Source organism: Chelonia mydas, chromosome 1, assembly GCF_015237465.2.
Source record: "Chelonia mydas isolate rCheMyd1 chromosome 1, rCheMyd1.pri.v2, whole genome shotgun sequence".
NCBI classification, from domain to species: domain Eukaryota; kingdom Metazoa; phylum Chordata; order Testudines; family Cheloniidae; genus Chelonia; species Chelonia mydas.
Window position 1 is genome coordinate 243,752,576 of NC_057849.1, and position 18,757 is coordinate 243,771,332.

The window sequence follows — 18,757 nt, forward strand, 5'->3', positions numbered from 1 at the left end:
CTATGTTTTGAATCTAATCACCCTGTAAGGTATTTACCATCCTGATTTTACAGAGGTGATTCTTTTTTACTTCTATTAAAAGTGTTCTTGTAAGGAAACTGAATGCTTTTTCATTGTTCTAAGATCCAAGGGTTTGGGTCTGTGGTCACCTATGCAAATTGGTGAGGATTTTTACCAAACCTTCCCCAGGAAGTGGGGTGCAAGGGTTGGGAGATTTTGCGGGGAAAGATGTTTCCAAACAACGGTTTCTCAGGAACCCAGATAAAGTTTGGTGGTGGCAGTGGAAGTCCAAGGGCAAAGGGTAAAATAGTTTGTACCTTGGGGAAGTTTTAACCTAAGCTGGTAAAAGTAAGCTCAGGAGGTTTTCATGCAGGTCCCCACATCTGTACCCTAGAGTTCAGAGTGGGGAAGGAACCTTGCCAGGCTGTATGGGAAATTGTCCTTCCAATATTAAGGACTGGAATTGCTCTTTCTTGGCCTCCAGCAGCTCATGACAGAGTTCCTCTGATTTAGAGTAGTTTAGGTAATTATACTTAGCTATGAGAACTTTGTAGTTGGAGATTCTAAATTGGAGTGTGGCTGATGAATATGATTTGTGTCCAAATAAGTCTAAGCATTTCCAATCCCTGTCTGGATGACTAGCATGGGATTGCTATTGATCACCTCTCTCTTGCATCACATTGACCACCAAAGAATTTGGGGTGGGGTGTGAGAACAGACATTCTGCATCCTTTACCAGAACTGTGCAGGGTCAAGAAGAGCCTCATGGATCAGTAGTGCAATCTTGGAGGAAGAGGATGTGTGGATGATAACAAGCAGCTTATGCTGCTAGTCCTTGACTTCCTCCAAAGGAATCTGCAGGGAGTCTGCAATCATGCAGAATAAATCCTGAAAAATGTCTGAAGTTGTCAGCAAATGTAGGAGGTGGAGGCATGATAGGCTTGTTGGGGGAGGAGGGGGAAATGTAGTGTTGGTGGAGCCTCCTCTTCCTGTTCCTCCTCTTCAGTTGGTACCAGTGGCGGTTCAACCTCCAGAGGACGAGAGACCGATGGAGAAGGGAGAAGCATAGATCTCTGGCTTTCCTCCCTGGGGGGGTTACCAAACTGTGGCCTGTACATGTCCCAAGGGTCCCAATATGGCCAGTGTGGAGGGAGTGGAACATGTGGCTGCATCCATGGTGGCGCATGCCAAGATTATGGACCAGATGCGGATTGTGAGGATGAATAGGTGTGACTTGTCTGGTGGTTGAGAGAGCAATAGAGCCCTCCTTTTCCTCCTCATTGCTTGGGAAGGGAGGTGCCATCCTTGCTGGAGAAAGGGAGGAGTGCTGAGAGTCCAGAGAAGAGGGTGAAAGCGTGGGGAGGTCATGTCAAAGAAGAGGAGACTCAGAAGTGTCAGACACCAGCAGGTCTTTAGGGTATCTAAGGTCTTGTGGAGGGGGAAAAAGCATCATCAGTACCAGTGTATGACTCAGTATCAAAGGGAAGGTGTATTTCCCTTAAGTGGCTGTAGATGGCACGAGAGACTTGCAGATAACTTGGCCAGTAATAAGAAAAGGAGTACTTGTAGCACCTTAGAGACTAACAAATTGATTTGAGCATAAGCTTTCATGAGCTATAGCTCACTTCATCCGATGCATTCAGTAATGACAGTTTTGGAAAGGGCGCCAGTGCTAGTACTTTGTTTGGTGCCATAGTTCCTGAAGTAAGCCTGTCTTGTTTCCCAAAGCTGGGAAACAGTGCTGATGACTGTAGATCTGCCCAGTTAGGATATTTAGAGTTTCTTCATGTTGGTACCGGAGGTACTCGGATGGGCCCTAGAGCTATGTCCCGTCAGATGATGCAACAGACCAACCCAGGGATGGTGTTCTGTGCCTCAGTGGGAGGAGGGAGCCTGTTTCTTTTCATCTGAGTGAGGAAGAGAAGACTCTCTCTTCGAGGGATGTTGGGAGTGAGGATTGCCAGATGACTTGCAGAGCGTGAGGGCCTCTCTGGGGAAGTCCAGGCCCAGGTCCATTGTTGCTCACAGCGATTTCTCCCTGAGAAGTTTTAATCTAATGTCTGTCTTTTCTGGCTTTGGGTTTCAGGCCGAGGCAGTGGGAACACTTTTGTGGGACATGTTCCTCTCCCACACAGCAAATGCACTGTGGGTGGCCTCCATTACCGGGAAGGTGGCCCTGCAAGAAACACACCTCTTAAACCCAGGGGATCCAGGCATAAATGTGAAGGAAAAAAGCTTCCTAAGCAAGAAGCGTGGGAAATGGAAACCTAACCTATGAAATAACTGAAGGTAAAGTTATAAAGATTTTATACGAAAAAAATTGTATACATACATACATACACACACAGATAAAGAAGAAAATACTAACCACACTACACTAACAGGTAAGGCACTATCTAGTAAAGGAATAGAAGTGGGCTCTGCTGCAGATTCTGTCCCAGACCAAAGGCAGTAGAGAAGGAACTGGGGGCCGTCAGACCACACAGCATTATATATGTCCCACTCACAGTGCGGGAGGGGTGGGGTGCATGTGCTGTGAGATGGGCACTGCTGATGAAGATCTCCTGTCCCAGGTGCAGGGGGCACTGCCACACCTACAAGTGAAGGACTCACAGTGATATTGCTCTAAGAACTACTTTCCTCCTTAATATTTTATTCTTAAATCCACATGACCACCATGGGGCTTCTTTTTTAACTCAAGATCTGAGGTAAATTTGGCTATTAAAGTGAGTAATATATCCCTTTATAAGCAATCTATGGCCCCCTGCCCCTCCCCAGGGGCCCCGAACCCCTGGTTGAGAGCCACTGATATGGCACAATGTGAGGAAGGAGAGAATTTGTACAAGGGCATTTTTAACTTCTAAAAACACTACTTTTCCTCAATACTCTTGCACTAATAGTAGAATATTTCAGATTAACCTTATTGCTTTTCCTTCAACAGCTTTTTTCCTTGAACAAAGTATTGGGTACAGTGAATGCAGATGGATGGATAACAAGTGTCTGGCATGGGGTTGAGGGCAGGGAGGAATTTAGTTTTGTACACAATCCACATCTAACTTTTAGCCTCAGTGGCCTTCCAGATGTGGATTGTGTACAAAACTAAATTCCTCCCTGCCCTCAACCCCATGCCAGACACACTTGTTATCCATCCATCTGCATTCACTGTACCCAATACTTTGTTCAAGGAAAAAAGCTGTTGAAGGAAAAGCAATAAGGTTAATCTGAAATATTCTACTATTAGTGCAAGAGTATTGAGGAAAAGTAGTGTTTTTAGAAGTTAAAAATGCCCTTGTACAAATTCTCTCCTTCCTCACATTGTGCCATATCAGTGGCTCTCAACCAGGGGTTTGGGGCCCCGGGGAGGGGCAGGGGGGCATGATCATGTTGCAGGGGGGCTGCCAAGCAGGGCCAGCGTTAGACTCACTGGGGCCCAGGGCGGAAAGCCAAAACTGTATCGCATGGAGCTGAAACGTCCGGGGCTGCAGCTGAAACCTGAGCAACGTAGCTTCACGGGGCCCCTGTGGCATGAGGCCCCAGGAAATTGCCCTACTTGCTACCCCCTAACACTGGCCCTGACTTCTATTTTTCTGTATATAATTGTGGCACAGCTGGGCCATGGAGTTTTTAAATAGCATGTTGGGGGGGGCCTCAAAGAAAAAGGTTGAGAAACCCTGCCGAAAAATGTGGGCCAGTAACTTGGCTGCTGTCCTTCCCAAAGGTGGCTGTATTTTGTTGGTGTAGAGTAGAAAAGCACTTTGGGTTGACTGGCACTATTTGTTAAAATTAACTTCCAGTAACAGGGCCCTTTCAAGATATTAGTTACCAGCATAAAAATACACTTTGGAGTACATCCAAAGAGGATAACACATGTATGTTTATTCAGAAAATGAGCTTCTGGCTTCCTCAGCCAGGTGAAGAAAGGCTGACGTGGGTTAAGTTTCTGCAAGTTATCTTATAAACATCTGAATGTCAAATGACTGAATACATACCCATACAATTATGAATGGTCACTGGCAGTGGCACCATTTGAACTGCTTTGGAATGCTAATGTGTGGTGAATGTTTCCCACATGTATTTACCACTTTTTAAGAAGCAGGCTGTACATACAGCATTAGCAGATAAAAGTTTATGATTTCAAATTTGAAAACTACAGAAAAAACCCAAGTCTTTAAGTGAAGCTTCTCATTTTGGAATCCTAGTTTGTCCCTTATAGTTTTTATAACAATATTCTATTTCATTATAAAAACGACTACTCTGTACCGTAAATTTTTTAAAATACTGTACATGCATTTAAAAACTGAATTTGTTTTGGACAAAATTTAAATGAGACCTAGATTTCTCCTGCTACAAGGAATAGTATTAACTATTAAAATTTGTGTTATCTGTGCTTTCTTATAAAGATAGATACAGAAATCAATATAAAATGTGAAGTTATATGCAACATCTACATACACTCCAGCTATACCTACTACTGTAAATGAGCTCTTCACTCAACTGTTCTGGACAGCAAAGTTGAGGAAGGAAGGAACTGCATTACTCTTGAAGGACAACTGAGGCACAGAGTCAGGAAAAGTTTGTTTTTCTCCAAGGTCCTTTTAATCAACTCTAGAAGGCAATTACAGTAAACTGATTTCAAGGACAGCAAGCCTTTAGCACCATGCATTACTATCTAACAGGGAAAGTACAGGCTCTGGGAGCAAAGGATTAATAAAACATTTCTTTCAAAGTGGGCATTGATATACACTGGACCCTCGCTAGAACACGGCGTTCGGGATCCATGTGTGGTACCGCGTTAACTGTGTTATAGTGGGGACTGCGTTATCATGGATTCCAATTTAAATATTTAAATTTGAGATCCATCGCAGCGACCATGCTATATGCGAATCCGCGCTCTAGCTAGGGTCTGCTGTAGTTTGGAAAGTACACTTGCACTTTGTTTCCATATCAGTCTCTGGTTTCCTGTATTTATTAATATTCCTTTTAATCTCTGAAGGTCTGAGTGGTCACAAAACATGAAGTGGAGTCTATTTGCATTTCAGGCAAATAAGACGAAGCCAGTGCAAATGCAAGCATTCTGTTAAAGCAGCAAATCTCAATATGATGAATTGTTTATTGACCAGTGAAAATCTATGCGAGTCTCCATGCTCATTCAGTCCCAAACTTTTTTTTTTCTGGGGTGGGGGGGGGGTTATGAGGTGGTGGTTTGGGGAGAGAAAGGGGAGGGTAGGAGAAGAGACACCATTTGTGTGCTCTAAATCATTACGTAGCTAATTTTAAGATTAGTGGTCACTCAAGAGCAAAACTGGTTTCTCAGGCCATGTCTACACTAGCAGTTAAATTGGCACTGCTGTGATCAATACAGTGGTGTCGATTTAGCGGGTCTGGTGAAGATGCTAAGCTGATGGGAAAGCGCTCTCCTGTGGATGTCTGCACTCCACATCCTCGAGAGGCGGCAGCTGTGTTGATGGGAGGGTGTCTTCCGTTGACAGAATGTGGCGTAGACACCACTGTAAAAAGACCTAAGTTACATCAACTAGCATAACTTAGATCCATTTACAGCATTCATGTAAACCAACCTTCAGATTTGTCCACATTTGTATTAATATAGCTAAAGTTACTCTGCACAGTGCCAGTTACACTGAACTACTAGAGCTAAACAGCTATGTAGGTATGAGTAGAGATTAACAAAATACACATCTAGGAAGAGTGTGTAGGGAAATAAAGCTGCAGATTCTTCTGTAGCACAATTCAAGTTTATTTCATTCATTCATTCTTGCAACAAACTTAAAAATACAGTATCATTGAGCATTCTGATGTCCATGAACTATGATAACGATAAACCCAACTGTGTCAAAATAACTACACTGGTGAAAAGAGGAAGTCAAATATCAAAATGCACAAAGCATTAATTTTCTTCCATCACTACGTAGAAAGATATGATTGTTTCTTCATTTACAAAATATAGTTAAGACAGTTCATTTTGAAATTTTGCATGCAACACTGCAATTGCTTGAACTAGGACACTCCACTCTTACCAGCCTCTTCTACAGACAAATTAATGCATTCAATATTGTATTAAAGGAGGAGGAGGAAGCTCCATTTAAGTCTCAAGCATTTATTTTAAATAAGGAAGAGGAGCAGAGGATGTAAAAACCAAGATACATTTTAGTTCTAAAACATTCAACGCAAATTGAAAGGGAGAGCAATAAAAATTAAGTGGATTTCCAAATGTATGCACTTCCAGTTGGCTTTGACATGATATCTAAGCCTTTGTGTTTGATTATTCTACAGTTTCCTGTGTGTAAAAGAATCTACAGTTTGACAATTTGACCCATCGAAGGACTAGTTAGAAACAGGTAGCCAGGCAATTTCTCACATAATGTGATGAAAAGGAAGTGAATGAACAAACCTATAATCTTTCTGTTTTGTGCATGGACAAAAGTGTTTAATATTTCTTAAAACCTGGACAAAAATGACAACCCTTCATGTAGTGCAAAAAGCAAACAAGTTTTTCTTCTTTAGTAAAAACATACATTTAAATATCATCCTTTATCTATTCTGGCAAAGTAGCTTGGATTCATATTATAGTCAAATTAAACACACACTTTTCTTGTTAGAGAGTGTTTGCAGTTTTTTTTCCACATGAAATAGGTCAAGAAAAATTCAAGTGTTTTCATAATTGCAGGAAATTAAGGCTAAATAGCCTCTACTGTATCACCAGAAGAACTAGTACAAAGAAGGTTCAAATGATCCAGTGCTACAATTATGATCACTTGATAGGAGGTGGGGGGGGGGGGGGGCGGCGGCGCAATGCGGGGAAGCTAAGGCAAAGAGAAAAGGACAATACGAGGTTATGTTATGGCCAGATACACAATTTGTTGACACTACTCACTACAAACTTGACATTTTTAAAAAAAGATTTCAGAAAACTGCAATTTGGACTAGTATTTTAATAGCATAAGTAGAGACTAGTTTATGCCAATATAGAAATAATTTCAGTGATATCTTACAGAAAGTCAGAATTTGTATTCAGAGTCTACACTATCGTAATGAGATGATAGTCCAGCATTGATTAGAGATAGATTACAGAGTTCTTTATTTTAAAAGGCTTAATAAAGAACAGCTAGTCAAGTGTGCTCGTTCATTTATCAGTTACTCAGTGATTGATTACAGTTTTTAAAACATTTCTAATCTTTCCACTCTTCTTTGCCATCCATACCTCCCATAAATCCAAGAAACCTATCAATAATGGCTCACTACAGTTTCTCATTGGCCAGAATGACTGTATTCCTGATTTTTTTATCCTGTGGGGATGCTGCATATGTATAACTCGGTTTGTTCTCATTTTACATTCTAAATACAGGGTTGTTTATAATTGAAGTACATTCAATTTTATGCAACATGGTTAAAATATGAACCCAAAATGTCTCAGTATGTATTTATCTGGATGGCAATCCCCAAATATTGTATTGCTCACCCTCCTGACATCACCTCAATTCCAGACATGGGAAATCAAAATAAGATTTCCTTGTTTTGTTTAAACATACTCTGCATTAAACATGATGCACATTTTTTGCATGTTACCATAATGCCTGAAAGCAACATATACTGACATCCCAAAGGTAAATATATTCTTTTACATAATGTATGCCTTAAAAAAAAAAAAGGTACTGTGAATTGTTTGGGTGAGCTGGTATGTGTCTAATGCAAATTAAAGATGAAAATCAAAAGCTCAGACTTTCATGGGAGGAATGGGGTGGGAATCCCTTTTTACAATCTTAAATCTGCTTCCATTAGTTATCAGTTCTACTGCTGTAATATTTACTAGTACATTAACTTCCAGATGAAATTTAAATATATTTGCGGGATCATACATGCTGTAGGAACGTAGCAGGAGCTTCAGAAGAAGCCCATTGCTCTCAATGAAGTCATGACATTAAAAGAGCTCCTTTTCAGACAGTTGATGAGGAATCGTAGGAAATTCATTAAAAAAAAATCTTACCTTTCCTCTTGTGGTAGTTACAGATTTCAGTGAAACTGTATTTAAGTCTTCCTTTTCCTGACAGTAGAATATAGAAAAGCTCTTCACAGAACTATTTTTTTGAAACTATAGCAAAAAACATTTAGCAATTTTGATATTAGTTTCTAGTGAGAACATCTAAATAATTACCAGCAGCACTAAATTTAAATCATTTAAGGTAGCAGAGAAATTCTTCTTGGGTACCAGAGGGCCTGGAGCTTTCACCATATGTGCCTACATTGTTTACATTGACATGGTAAATGAGGAAATTCCAACTGACAATCCAAAAGGGTAAACTGCAGTGACGTTTCTTATCAGACCCCAAAATATTGTAAGTCAGATTGGTCAGTTCTGGACTAGAACACATTGGGGGTGGGGGAGGGAAATCCTGAAGTTCAATCTTCCCAAGGTACCTTGGCAGGCCTTTTGGATTACAGAGTTCTTAATATAAGAAGGTCTTGCCTAAACTGGTCTTTCCTGATTTACAAGGAGTCAAAAAAGGTTAGTGTGGCATCTGATTAGTCAAGGTGGAGATAGCTCCTTTAACTAGTATCAGAAGTCTTCAGTATTTCAACATATGCTTTAAAGCAGAAGGATATAGTTATCAAGAGATAAGCAACCCAACTGCCTCAATTACTACATTTTATATCATGGCCCACACTAACAGCACTGGACTACTGCCTCTTAGTTAGAGTTTTAGAGTACTTAATACAGTACTTTTGTCTAAATTGATCTTTCAACACAAAACTTAATAGAACTAATCAGGGAGGCCTACAACCCAATTAAGTGCAAGTTCTTTCTCCCTCCTGCAGAAGAAGTTTGTTTTCACTAGAAATGGAAAAAAGATTGTGCATGAAACAAACCCTGAAGGACACTGATTATACAGATTTCCATTCTCTCCAAACAGATTATCGTTTTGATCGAGACCCCTAGTTAGTTTGATTCATTGAGAATTCCCCTCCCCCCAAAGTATTTAGCTGAAGAAGCTGGAAGATACAAAGAGTGACAGACAGGCAGCAGTGTGAGGCCACAGAAAAGACATTAGTTATATCAGTCCATCCATCACTGAAGAAGAGCTTTGATTGCCTGGTTGTCAGTGGCTTCAAAGGCAGTTAGTCCATCTGGGCCTTTCACAGACTTATCAGCACCCTGTAAAAACATGAGAAGATGTGTCACTTAATAAAGGAGTTTGCATCTTGGTATATCGGCAGTTTCTTGTGAAGTGGTTCTAGCACACTAGTCATTAGTCACACTGGAGAACTATTTTGAACTCACTAAATTGCTCACAAATTTCCTTTACATGCTGTATATTTCTCAGTTAGAAACCACAAGCTACTTAGTTTCATAGCTAAATATATTCAATCTTTTGGTTTTGAAGTTGAGCTAATACACAAAAATGGTTGCCACTCCACTTTGAATGGTACAGAGTGCTGCAGAAAGGTCACATTAAAACTATTTTATGAATTATAGTACATACTATTTACTAGCATAGCCCATTAGATATCAGAAACTGGATGAAAAACAGTGTATTTCATTATGCTTTTTTTTATTTGTTCACATACTTGCTATGATGCAAAGTTCAATAAGTCACTATAGTTCCCCCATTTCTATAAATTAGTAATGTTCTCATATATTCTCAAAAACAATACAAATAATTTCAAAAAAGCCTACTAAGATACAATGAGGGGGAATCAATTAAACATGACAAAAGTTAGTAAGGAATAATACCGTCCACCATCACATCAAAATTCTCAATAAGCCTGCTCACCAGAACGTTGTCCTAATTTCGATATATTAGGTCATTAATGATGGCCAAATGAATTTTACAAGACCCAGTGCAGCTTACTATTTAAATAACGTAAAATTAAGTAAGTACTGAAATTTGGATGATAGTGGCTTTACTACCCAGACTTCCACAATATTCTAGGAAATGGAAACAAAGATAATGAACGGCACTAAATGGTTTTGATGTATAAGACCCAAACCTAGCACACTACAGAGTTTTCATCTGGTCAGTCCTAAACTACAGGAATATGAATAGGCTGTTCCACACTGCAATTCAATGTTACTTACTCGTCTCACTCCCCCCCCACCCCTTTTCTTTACAAAATTGTCCAATTTTCCTTCCCTTATGTCATGTCATGGCAGTAGGTGATCACTCTATAGTTTGGCGGTGAAGGGGGGAGGAGGTGAGGTTAAGACAGTATGGAAGATATGTTTGTTTATAGACTTTTAAAATGGCATTCTAAAAGCGTGAAGCCATAAAATTAGTAGAATAAAATGGAATAACCAAAAGCAACATCTTTCCAAGAAGGAAAGCAACAGCACCTTTTCTTTACATATCAGGTTCAACTACACTCGCAATAGTGTGTACATCTAGAGACACTAGGACCAAAAAGATATTAGAGGAAGTTCAAAAAAGAGAACAAAAATATCAGATCTGGAAGTAGAGATAACAGAAAAGTTAGAAGTGGAATGGACCCATCTCCATTGCCTTGCACCTTGTGTGGTTAATTATACTTACTTTGCATTTTGTGTAGTCACATTGCGCATGAAAGTGGAGACGAAGGACAAATTATGGGTAGCTTAGCTAAAATACTAAGAGGACATGGTAAGTATGCAGATTAATGGTGGAAATACAAAAGGAAGTGGAGGTGGAGTAAAAGAACTAATGGGATGAAAGGAAAAGCTATTCAGGAAAGACACTGCCTAAAAATGAAGTATGAGACTGTGGAAAAGACTCCCTGGGAAGAGGAGGAAGACCCATTGGTAGTAAAAGTTAGATTGGACAAGGTGCCAGGAAGTATGCTCAGTGAACAGAATTACTCTGGAAATAAAAGGATTTCAGAGACTACCAGAACTTTTCCATCTTTAATTCTATTTACTACCCTCATCCTTAGAATTAAAGAATATACTTTTTTTAAATTTAATACTAAGACTATACTGATGGAAGAAAAGTGTAGAAGAATACAGAATCATTGCTTTAGCTGTATCGTAGAGAAGCTATTATGCACTTGGAAACATTTAGTTGTTCCTCTTTTTTAGTAGACTAAATCCATACATAAAACCTAAAATTAAGTTTTACACTTAATATTCATCAATACCAATAAAGACAAGTCCCAGGGCCCCGTTAACATCCTTTGTCATTAGGCCACCTGTGATAATTTGGGAATCTGTAGGATTATTAATTCTATGTAAGATTATGAACTCTCTCTCTATATATTTCTACCACTCCACTCCCACCCGGTGAGACTGTTGCTGGTCACTCGAACCCTAACCTGCCGCCCATGCACTGGAACTCCTCTTCCCCCCCATCCACGCACACACCAAAGCTCTGCCTCCCCATCCTGTGTAGGGCTGGCATCTCCGCTCACCCCCTGCACGTACCTCCGCACCACATCCCACTTTTTTGACAAAAGTGGGCATTTGTCCCTTTTGCTCTTGCCACTACTCAAGTTGGCAAGAGCAGATGAGACAAACGCCCACTTTTGCCAATAAAGTCAGGATAGCTGGGACAGGGCTAAAAAAAAAAAAGGGACCGTCCCAGCCAAAATGGGACATATGGTCAGCCTACCGTAATTGTAAAACTGAATAATGAGTAAAATTGGATAATGAGACTCTTATTCTTGCTCTCAAATTATAGTTGAAAATGTTGCATTACAACACTAGTATTGTTCTGTTGATATACTTGATTGCAATTTACACAAATTTCAACTTTAGTGTATTACATCTCTATACTTCATAGTTCTCGCTAAAGTAATTTAATTTTGTGCTTACATTTTTTCCTGGTAACCCTCAATTGAATAGAATCATAGTAAGTACAGTGTTAATAGTTTGTTTTTGTTTTATTTTACATTCAGCAGGTTTGTGAAATTCATATAAAATACTCTCACTTAAGACTGGTAGCATTTTAAACAGCATTTTCAATTTAGCTCATATATTTTAATCTAAAACTGCAATAGCACACAATTTCAAATTAGGTTGACTTTTTGCAAAATTGATTTAAATCAATCTCATACCAAGGATACGGATATCTCTAAGTGAACATAAAATAAGGCCCTTGCTAAAATGAAACCATGTTATAAGTTTTACACAAGACCACACTTACATGATTAAGAATTAGGAACATACTGCACTTGAAAGCAAACTCCTGAAGGCCTTCAATCTAAATGTTTCTTTAAACTACCCCCACTAAATGGTAACCCCTCCCCGCAAAACAAAACAAAACAAAAACAAACCCAAGTCTAATCTCAAGATAGGAAGATAACCGCTCACATATTAGTGGTCTACAATGTAGGATTTCTCCTAAAAAGGCACTTATTAGCCCTATTTCCAGTATCACCAACTTGATGCAAAATCCCAAATAGAGAAATGAGTGCTAGATTAATTGGTCTCCTTTGGAAATTCAATACTTATTTCCAGGAGACGAGGAACTGTTCAAAAGGTTTAGCCTGCGGATAGGGGCCAAGAACTTGAGTTCTAACTCCGATTCTGACACTAAATTGCTATGTAACCTTCAGCAAACTACATATGGTGGAACCTGAGTTTGAGGTTTAGTATTTGGACAACACTCACTATGTCTGCAGGACAGGCAGCACAGTTAACATTTGTACATTCTTGTACTTCATTTTTAAAGCAATGTCCGTATATTCAATGTAAACTTTCCCTACCAACTGTAATTTGAGTACTGTAACAGCATGAGCAGGCCCCTTCCTCTGAGCTGTACAGATTTCCTAGTGAGCTGGAGTTGAAAGACTTTATTTTATTTTTTTTTAAATCACCAACACCACCTGGTCATGAAAGCTTAGTGAGACGTCTGGGTCCTGTATGACATTTTGCACCAGTTTGATCAATGATGCTGCATGCCTTAAATGGAAGGTGGGGACAATATTTGCTAGTTCTTGAGATCATTTTTCCCGTCTAACCAGCAACAATGCTGTTGCCTTAGTGCAACTTGAACCAGCTACTTTTCATCCAAACAGTGATCCCTAGTAGGCCCTGTGACATCTTAGCTGTGGCAGTGGCTGCATGAGTGGTGAATGAAGCACACTTGAGTGTCATGTCATTGGCAGCTGAGTATATGGCATCTCCCATGTGATATTAAACAACGGGGGATGGCATGAATCCCTCTGGGACTCCTCAAGTAAGTGCATTTGAAGCAGTTACCCTTCGTCACTTAGTTCTCCTAGGAGAGGAACTACTGGAGCCACTGCAGTGCTGTGCTACATCAGGTAGCTAGGTTAGCAATACCTTGCTGTTTACTCTGTCAGAGGTCGAGCAGTATGAGCATGGAAATTCTGCCTACGTCCATGGCTATAAGGTCATCTTTTAGTGCCATTCAGACATTCTGTTCTGACTGAGTCTGAACCCTGATTATTATGTTCCCAAGATGACATGCTGTAAGAGCTTGCAAGCTGACTGTTAATTAGGTAAAGGATTAACCAGAGATATCCCTATTGGCCTATTAAAAAAAAAATACTGGTGTGTTCAAATGATTGAGAGAATCTGATCAGTGTTTATTATAAATTCTAAACAAGTTATTAAAACTGTTAGTAAATATAAGCATAATTTAGTAAGATTAATTTTGCATTTGCTATAGTACACTACTTCAATACTACAAAAAAGCAAACCTAGATAAGTTTCTTATCTAAAGTGTGAGTTATAAAATTGTTTAATCACATGTAGGATAAAACCCACTACATTTTACCTATGATATTACAGTCTAATAAAGGACTAAGTTTCCTCAAAATAAGTGCTCTGGTTTATAAGAATGGTCTCTCCACCTGAAGGAAAGATTCCTGTCGTGCATTTCCGCACAATGCAAAAAACAAACAGTCATAAGTTTAGGTCAAAATGCCTAAAAAACCCAAGTTTTCAATTTTCAAAACCACAAGGCATTTTCAAAATGCGGGCAAGGTGATTCTACAGTTTTCACTTATTTCCCCATCTGAAGTGAACAGATTAAAAATGTTAAGCCAGCTTTTCTGCCCTTTGGTCTACTTCATTCTTTCCTCTTTTTGAGAAAGACATTCATTCCTCACCTTTCTACTCTAACATGCTAGCAGCATTAACCTAAGAAAGCATCTGTAAGATCAGTGTGCTTGTGCCACCCAAAGATGTGCACCACATGCCCCTTAGGGCAACAAAATGCATCTACTGTGTACCACAGAAGTTTTGGGGTTCCCCCAAGACCTCTTCCACTCAGATCCCCATGAACTCAGTTGGACTCCAGTTCCACAACTCAAGTTAGTTTATTTGGCATACAGCACTGTAACGCTGAGTTGATCAGACTCAAGCATAGGGGGTGGTTGTAGGGTGTACCACACACCCAAAATTACACAGCAAATCTCTTCTTTTATATACACACTTACATATTACATTGCATGTACTATACATTGTATTACATGTTATGGGATTGGCTTGGTTACTTCACAGAAACCAATCCCTAAACAGCATGCTCTGTCCACAACACTGTCCATATATAATTTACCCTTTACCTCATCTTTATGTTCCCAACTTATTTCAATCATTACCTGATTGTCCCACTGGGTGTTTTCTTTCTTTATCTTAGCTCTGATATGTGTCCCTTAGCTCACTTACCCATTCACCGATCATAGTTAGCACAAACATTCTGTTTTCAGCCCGCTGATCTATTTACCTTCCTAATCCTGTCTTCCAAGAAATGAAGCTTCCCCCATATTTACTCATGTTAACCCAGCCTATAAGAAGTTATCTTTATCTTGTAGCACCCAGAGACCCCACTGGGCTAGGTGCCAACACAATGGGCAGAGTTAATGTCATTTTGAAAGATTGTAGGTTCTAGTGAAAGTTGTGTCACTACTGGGGAACGCCACTAGAAACACTCAGAATGGTAAAAGTTTAGGTGTGCCCAATGTAGTGAGATGCACTGAATTATAAGTTAGAGAAACTGATTTTCCTGGTGTCAAGCCCAAATGGTAACTAAGGCAAGGTCTGCATACATTCTGCTACTTTCCAACACATGGGGACAGACACGCTGCAAAAGCTGAGAGCCAAATGGATTGCTTTTTGAAAACACTCATGACACACTTTTCCGAGATATTGGACTGAGGAAGTTCATAGTAACTTGCCATACAGCTAATACTTCACACCACCTCAATCAAGCCAAGAACACACTTCTAGGGAAGATGAACATGACAAAACTTCAGAAATACACATACATTTTGGAAGTCAGTAAAGTGCTAAGATTCTTTACACTATCCAGGCTCTGTATATAGTCTGCTTTTAGCAGTGGAAGTAACTAGTAGATAAGGAGTAAAATTACTCCTTAGTTACAATATTCAACAACTAAAGGTATTGCTGTAGTTCAGCTCCACTTTGAGGAAACGGCAGCAGGTGGCATTGAAAGATAATACTGTTTTTAACACCATGAGCCCCTTAATTGTACAACAGCTGGAAAATGTGCCTATTAAATGTAAGAATAAAACAAGAATGGAGTCGTTAAAGCAATAGTAAGACCAAATGTACTTGTCCTTTATACTTTACAAAGCAACTGCACTTCTGTACCAAAACTAATTATTTTTACGTAGAACAATAAAACTGGAGCAAAGTAAAGTGTAGTCAACAGACAGAATTAGATTCCGACAGTGAAGTTTTCAGGACTGGATAGTATCTGAAAGGTTCTGCAGGACTACCTGAATCCTTTGTGGAGTTTATAATATGAACCCCTACAAATCTGCATGAACTTTGTCACCTGAAAAGTGTACTGTCTTAGACAAATCTAGGTTGGAGTTTCTGGAAGTACAAATATGAAAACAGATATTTTATTTTAAGACTAAATTTGAACTGAATATGATTTGATATCATTTCAAGGCATTTCAAGTTATGACAACTTGAAAAACACAAGTTATGAAAAGCGCAAAATAAATCCCTCAGAGAATACCTTTTTCTAATAAAGATTGACACTCTTCTACAAGTACTTTTACTGATGGGACTAGAGACCGAAATTTTCTATACACAGAGAAGATAGAGCATACTCAGCAAAAATGGAAATGTTCCCATACCATTTTAATATGCCTCCACACTGACTGGGAGGGACTAGTGTACTTCCAGACTCAGTAGTATCTTCAGTCTCCATTCCTATTTTTTGTGTTACTTTTCTGCCGTGACTATGGAGAGGGCTGCTTGCAGGAGAGATTAATCTGTTTTGTACTCAATGCACAACAGCTGAAGATAATGCCTTTGCTGCCCCCAGCACATGGGAAAGCACTATTGGGTACAGGAAGGGTATGTCTACACTGTGAAAAAAACAACACATGGCAGAGAGTCTCAGAGCCTGGGTCAGCTGACCTGGGCTCACTGCTAAAATTTGCAGTGTAGACACTTGGGCTCGGACTGCAGATCAGGCTCTGAGACCTTGCGAGGGCGAAGGATCTCATAGGGATCCAACCCAAGCGCAAAATGTCTATACTGCAATTTTATAGCCCTGAAGCCTAAGTCCCCCAAGCCAGAGTCAGCTGGCCCAGGGCAGTTATGCTATGGGTCTTTTAGTGTAGTGTAGTTGTACCCAAAAAGAGTACAGTTACCAAGACCGCAGCCATTCTGTTTGCGTGTTGGAAGGAAGCATTAGGGGCAGTAATGGTAGCACATGTGCATGTTTAAGAGGGAATTTTTAAATATGTTCAAGGGCAGTAGACTTTCAGGATTCTCATGATGCCATACCAAATTACACTTGAGTACGAACTGGAATACTATCAATTCATTACATACATTTGAGAGTTTTGTCACAATTCATCTGGGCAAGATTTAGCAGTTTGCTTTTATGGCTATCTACATTGACAGTGACATTGACTAAAATGTTTCCTGCACATATAATGTTCTGAATCAATTTTGCTTAGATTTCAAACAAACAGTTAAATGCTCTTCAGAACAGGAAGGTTAGAAGTTTTGGCAAAGAAACCAAATTTTTAAGTTACAGACCAGACCAAGTCCTGAGCTCTTGTTTCTAACTACGTAGTACCTAGGTAGTGTAAAAGACAATAAAATAAGTTTTCAGGGCAGAAACATTTAGTTTTGTACGTGGGCATAAAAGTATTATTACAATGGAAAGAGCACAAAGGATGCCATTTGCTTCCAACAGTAAAGTGGATTCTGAATGCATTAATTTGCATTCCAGACTGAAAACAAGGTGTTATAGGTGAACAAGCGGAGTCAGAGTTTTAGGCTAGAAGGACCACCAGATCATCTAGCTTGACCTCCTGTCTACCACAAGCCACCAACACCTGCACACTAAACCCAACTGAAATGCTAGAACACATTAGAGATTAACCAAAAGGAACTACAAAACAGCAAAGTTTGTGTTAGTCTTCTCCTTCAGATCTTCTGTACCAATTACAGATGTTCTCTCTCTGCTCAACAGACGGAGATTTGATTCAGAGTCAAGATTTTCTTCCAACGACTTAGGAGGGGCAGTGAAGGGGGCTGCTCCCACTCAGCTCCCTGACGGTAGCCCGGCAGCTGCTTGGGATCTGTCTGGACTCTGGATGCAGAACTCCCCACCGGGAGCATGGTTGTGGGGAGCTGAGAGCAGGGTGGGGGGGCAGTATCAGGGCTCTCCACAGTGAGCCCAAATGCACAGCAGCACAGATCCCCGCGGGAGCCTCCAGGCAGCAGCCTGGCTGGCAGCATGGAATGGGATGGGGAGCCTATGGGCAGCCAGGCTCTAGCTGGAGCCACCCACCCACCCTGGTGATAGCCTGGCTTTCACGGCTGCAGCACAGAGCCGTTAAATTGACAAGAATGACAGCCAAGAGTCAATGTAAGTAACACAGTGTCTACGTGGACACTGTCATCCTAACTGCACCAACATAAGCCCTACGCTTCTGGTGGAGGTACTATGTCACTGTAGTAGGGCACTTGCAATCAGCAGGAGCAAAGCTGTAGTGTGTACACAGACATAATTAGGTCAATGTAAGCCCCAAGAGTTGGGACTTCTCCTTCTGGGGAAAACCACTGCCTCATCATGCATCAAATTTTAAATGACAAAATAAAGTTCAGGATCCAGTTGGATGAAAGAAGTTATATCAAAAACCTTAATTGTTTAAAATAAATAAAAGGAAGTATTTCTTCAGACAACGCACATTCAACCTGTGGAACTCCTTGCCAGAGGATATTGTGAAGGCCAAGACCATAACTGGGTTAAAAAAAGAACTACATAAATTCATGGAGGATAGGTCTATCAATGGCTATTAGCCAGGATGGGCAAGAATGGTGACCCTAGCCTCTGTTTACCAGAAGCTGGGAATGAGCGACAGGGAATGGATCACTTGATGATTACCTGTTCTGTTCATTCCCTCTGGGGCACCTGGCACTGGCCACTGTCAGAAGACAGGATACTGGACTAGACGGGCCTCTGGTTTGACCCAGTGTGGCCGTTCTTATGTTAATGGTTATTCTTACCAAGGCTTCTTTCATGTCTAAATCACATGTAAATACCAGGAACGTAAAAGACAAACGGATCTGGGCAATGCTGTGTTCTGTGATGCTACAAGAGTTACCTACTGGAGCTGTCCACAAGCTGAAAGGCAGACTTGCAAAGCTATACTCCTTCCACACTCTCTCTGAGTTGGAGTGCAGAGAGTGATTTATTAACTGTGAAGGAAACTTATTTAGAGCACTAATATGGTTTGGCATTTATTAACTGCTTTGTAACCTTAGTAGTCATCTAGAACAATTACAGACCTGCGAATTCTTTAAGAG

At 40.2% G+C, this 18,757-nt stretch overlaps 1 protein-coding gene across 2 annotated transcripts in view; it reads right to left on the reverse strand.

The window, feature by feature from the left end:
- Window positions 1-5,734: 5,734 nt before the first annotated feature.
- MTPN (myotrophin) overlaps window positions 5,735-18,757 on the reverse strand; it is a 55,091-nt gene continuing 42,068 nt past the window's right edge. For both annotated transcript variants that reach the window (XM_007072305.4, XM_027834473.3), the window contains one exon: window positions 5,735-9,169. In XM_007072305.4, coding sequence (XP_007072367.1) covers window positions 9,083-9,169 — 87 coding nt within the window. In that variant the 3' untranslated portion in view covers window positions 5,735-9,082. The remainder of the gene's footprint in view (window positions 9,170-18,757) is intronic.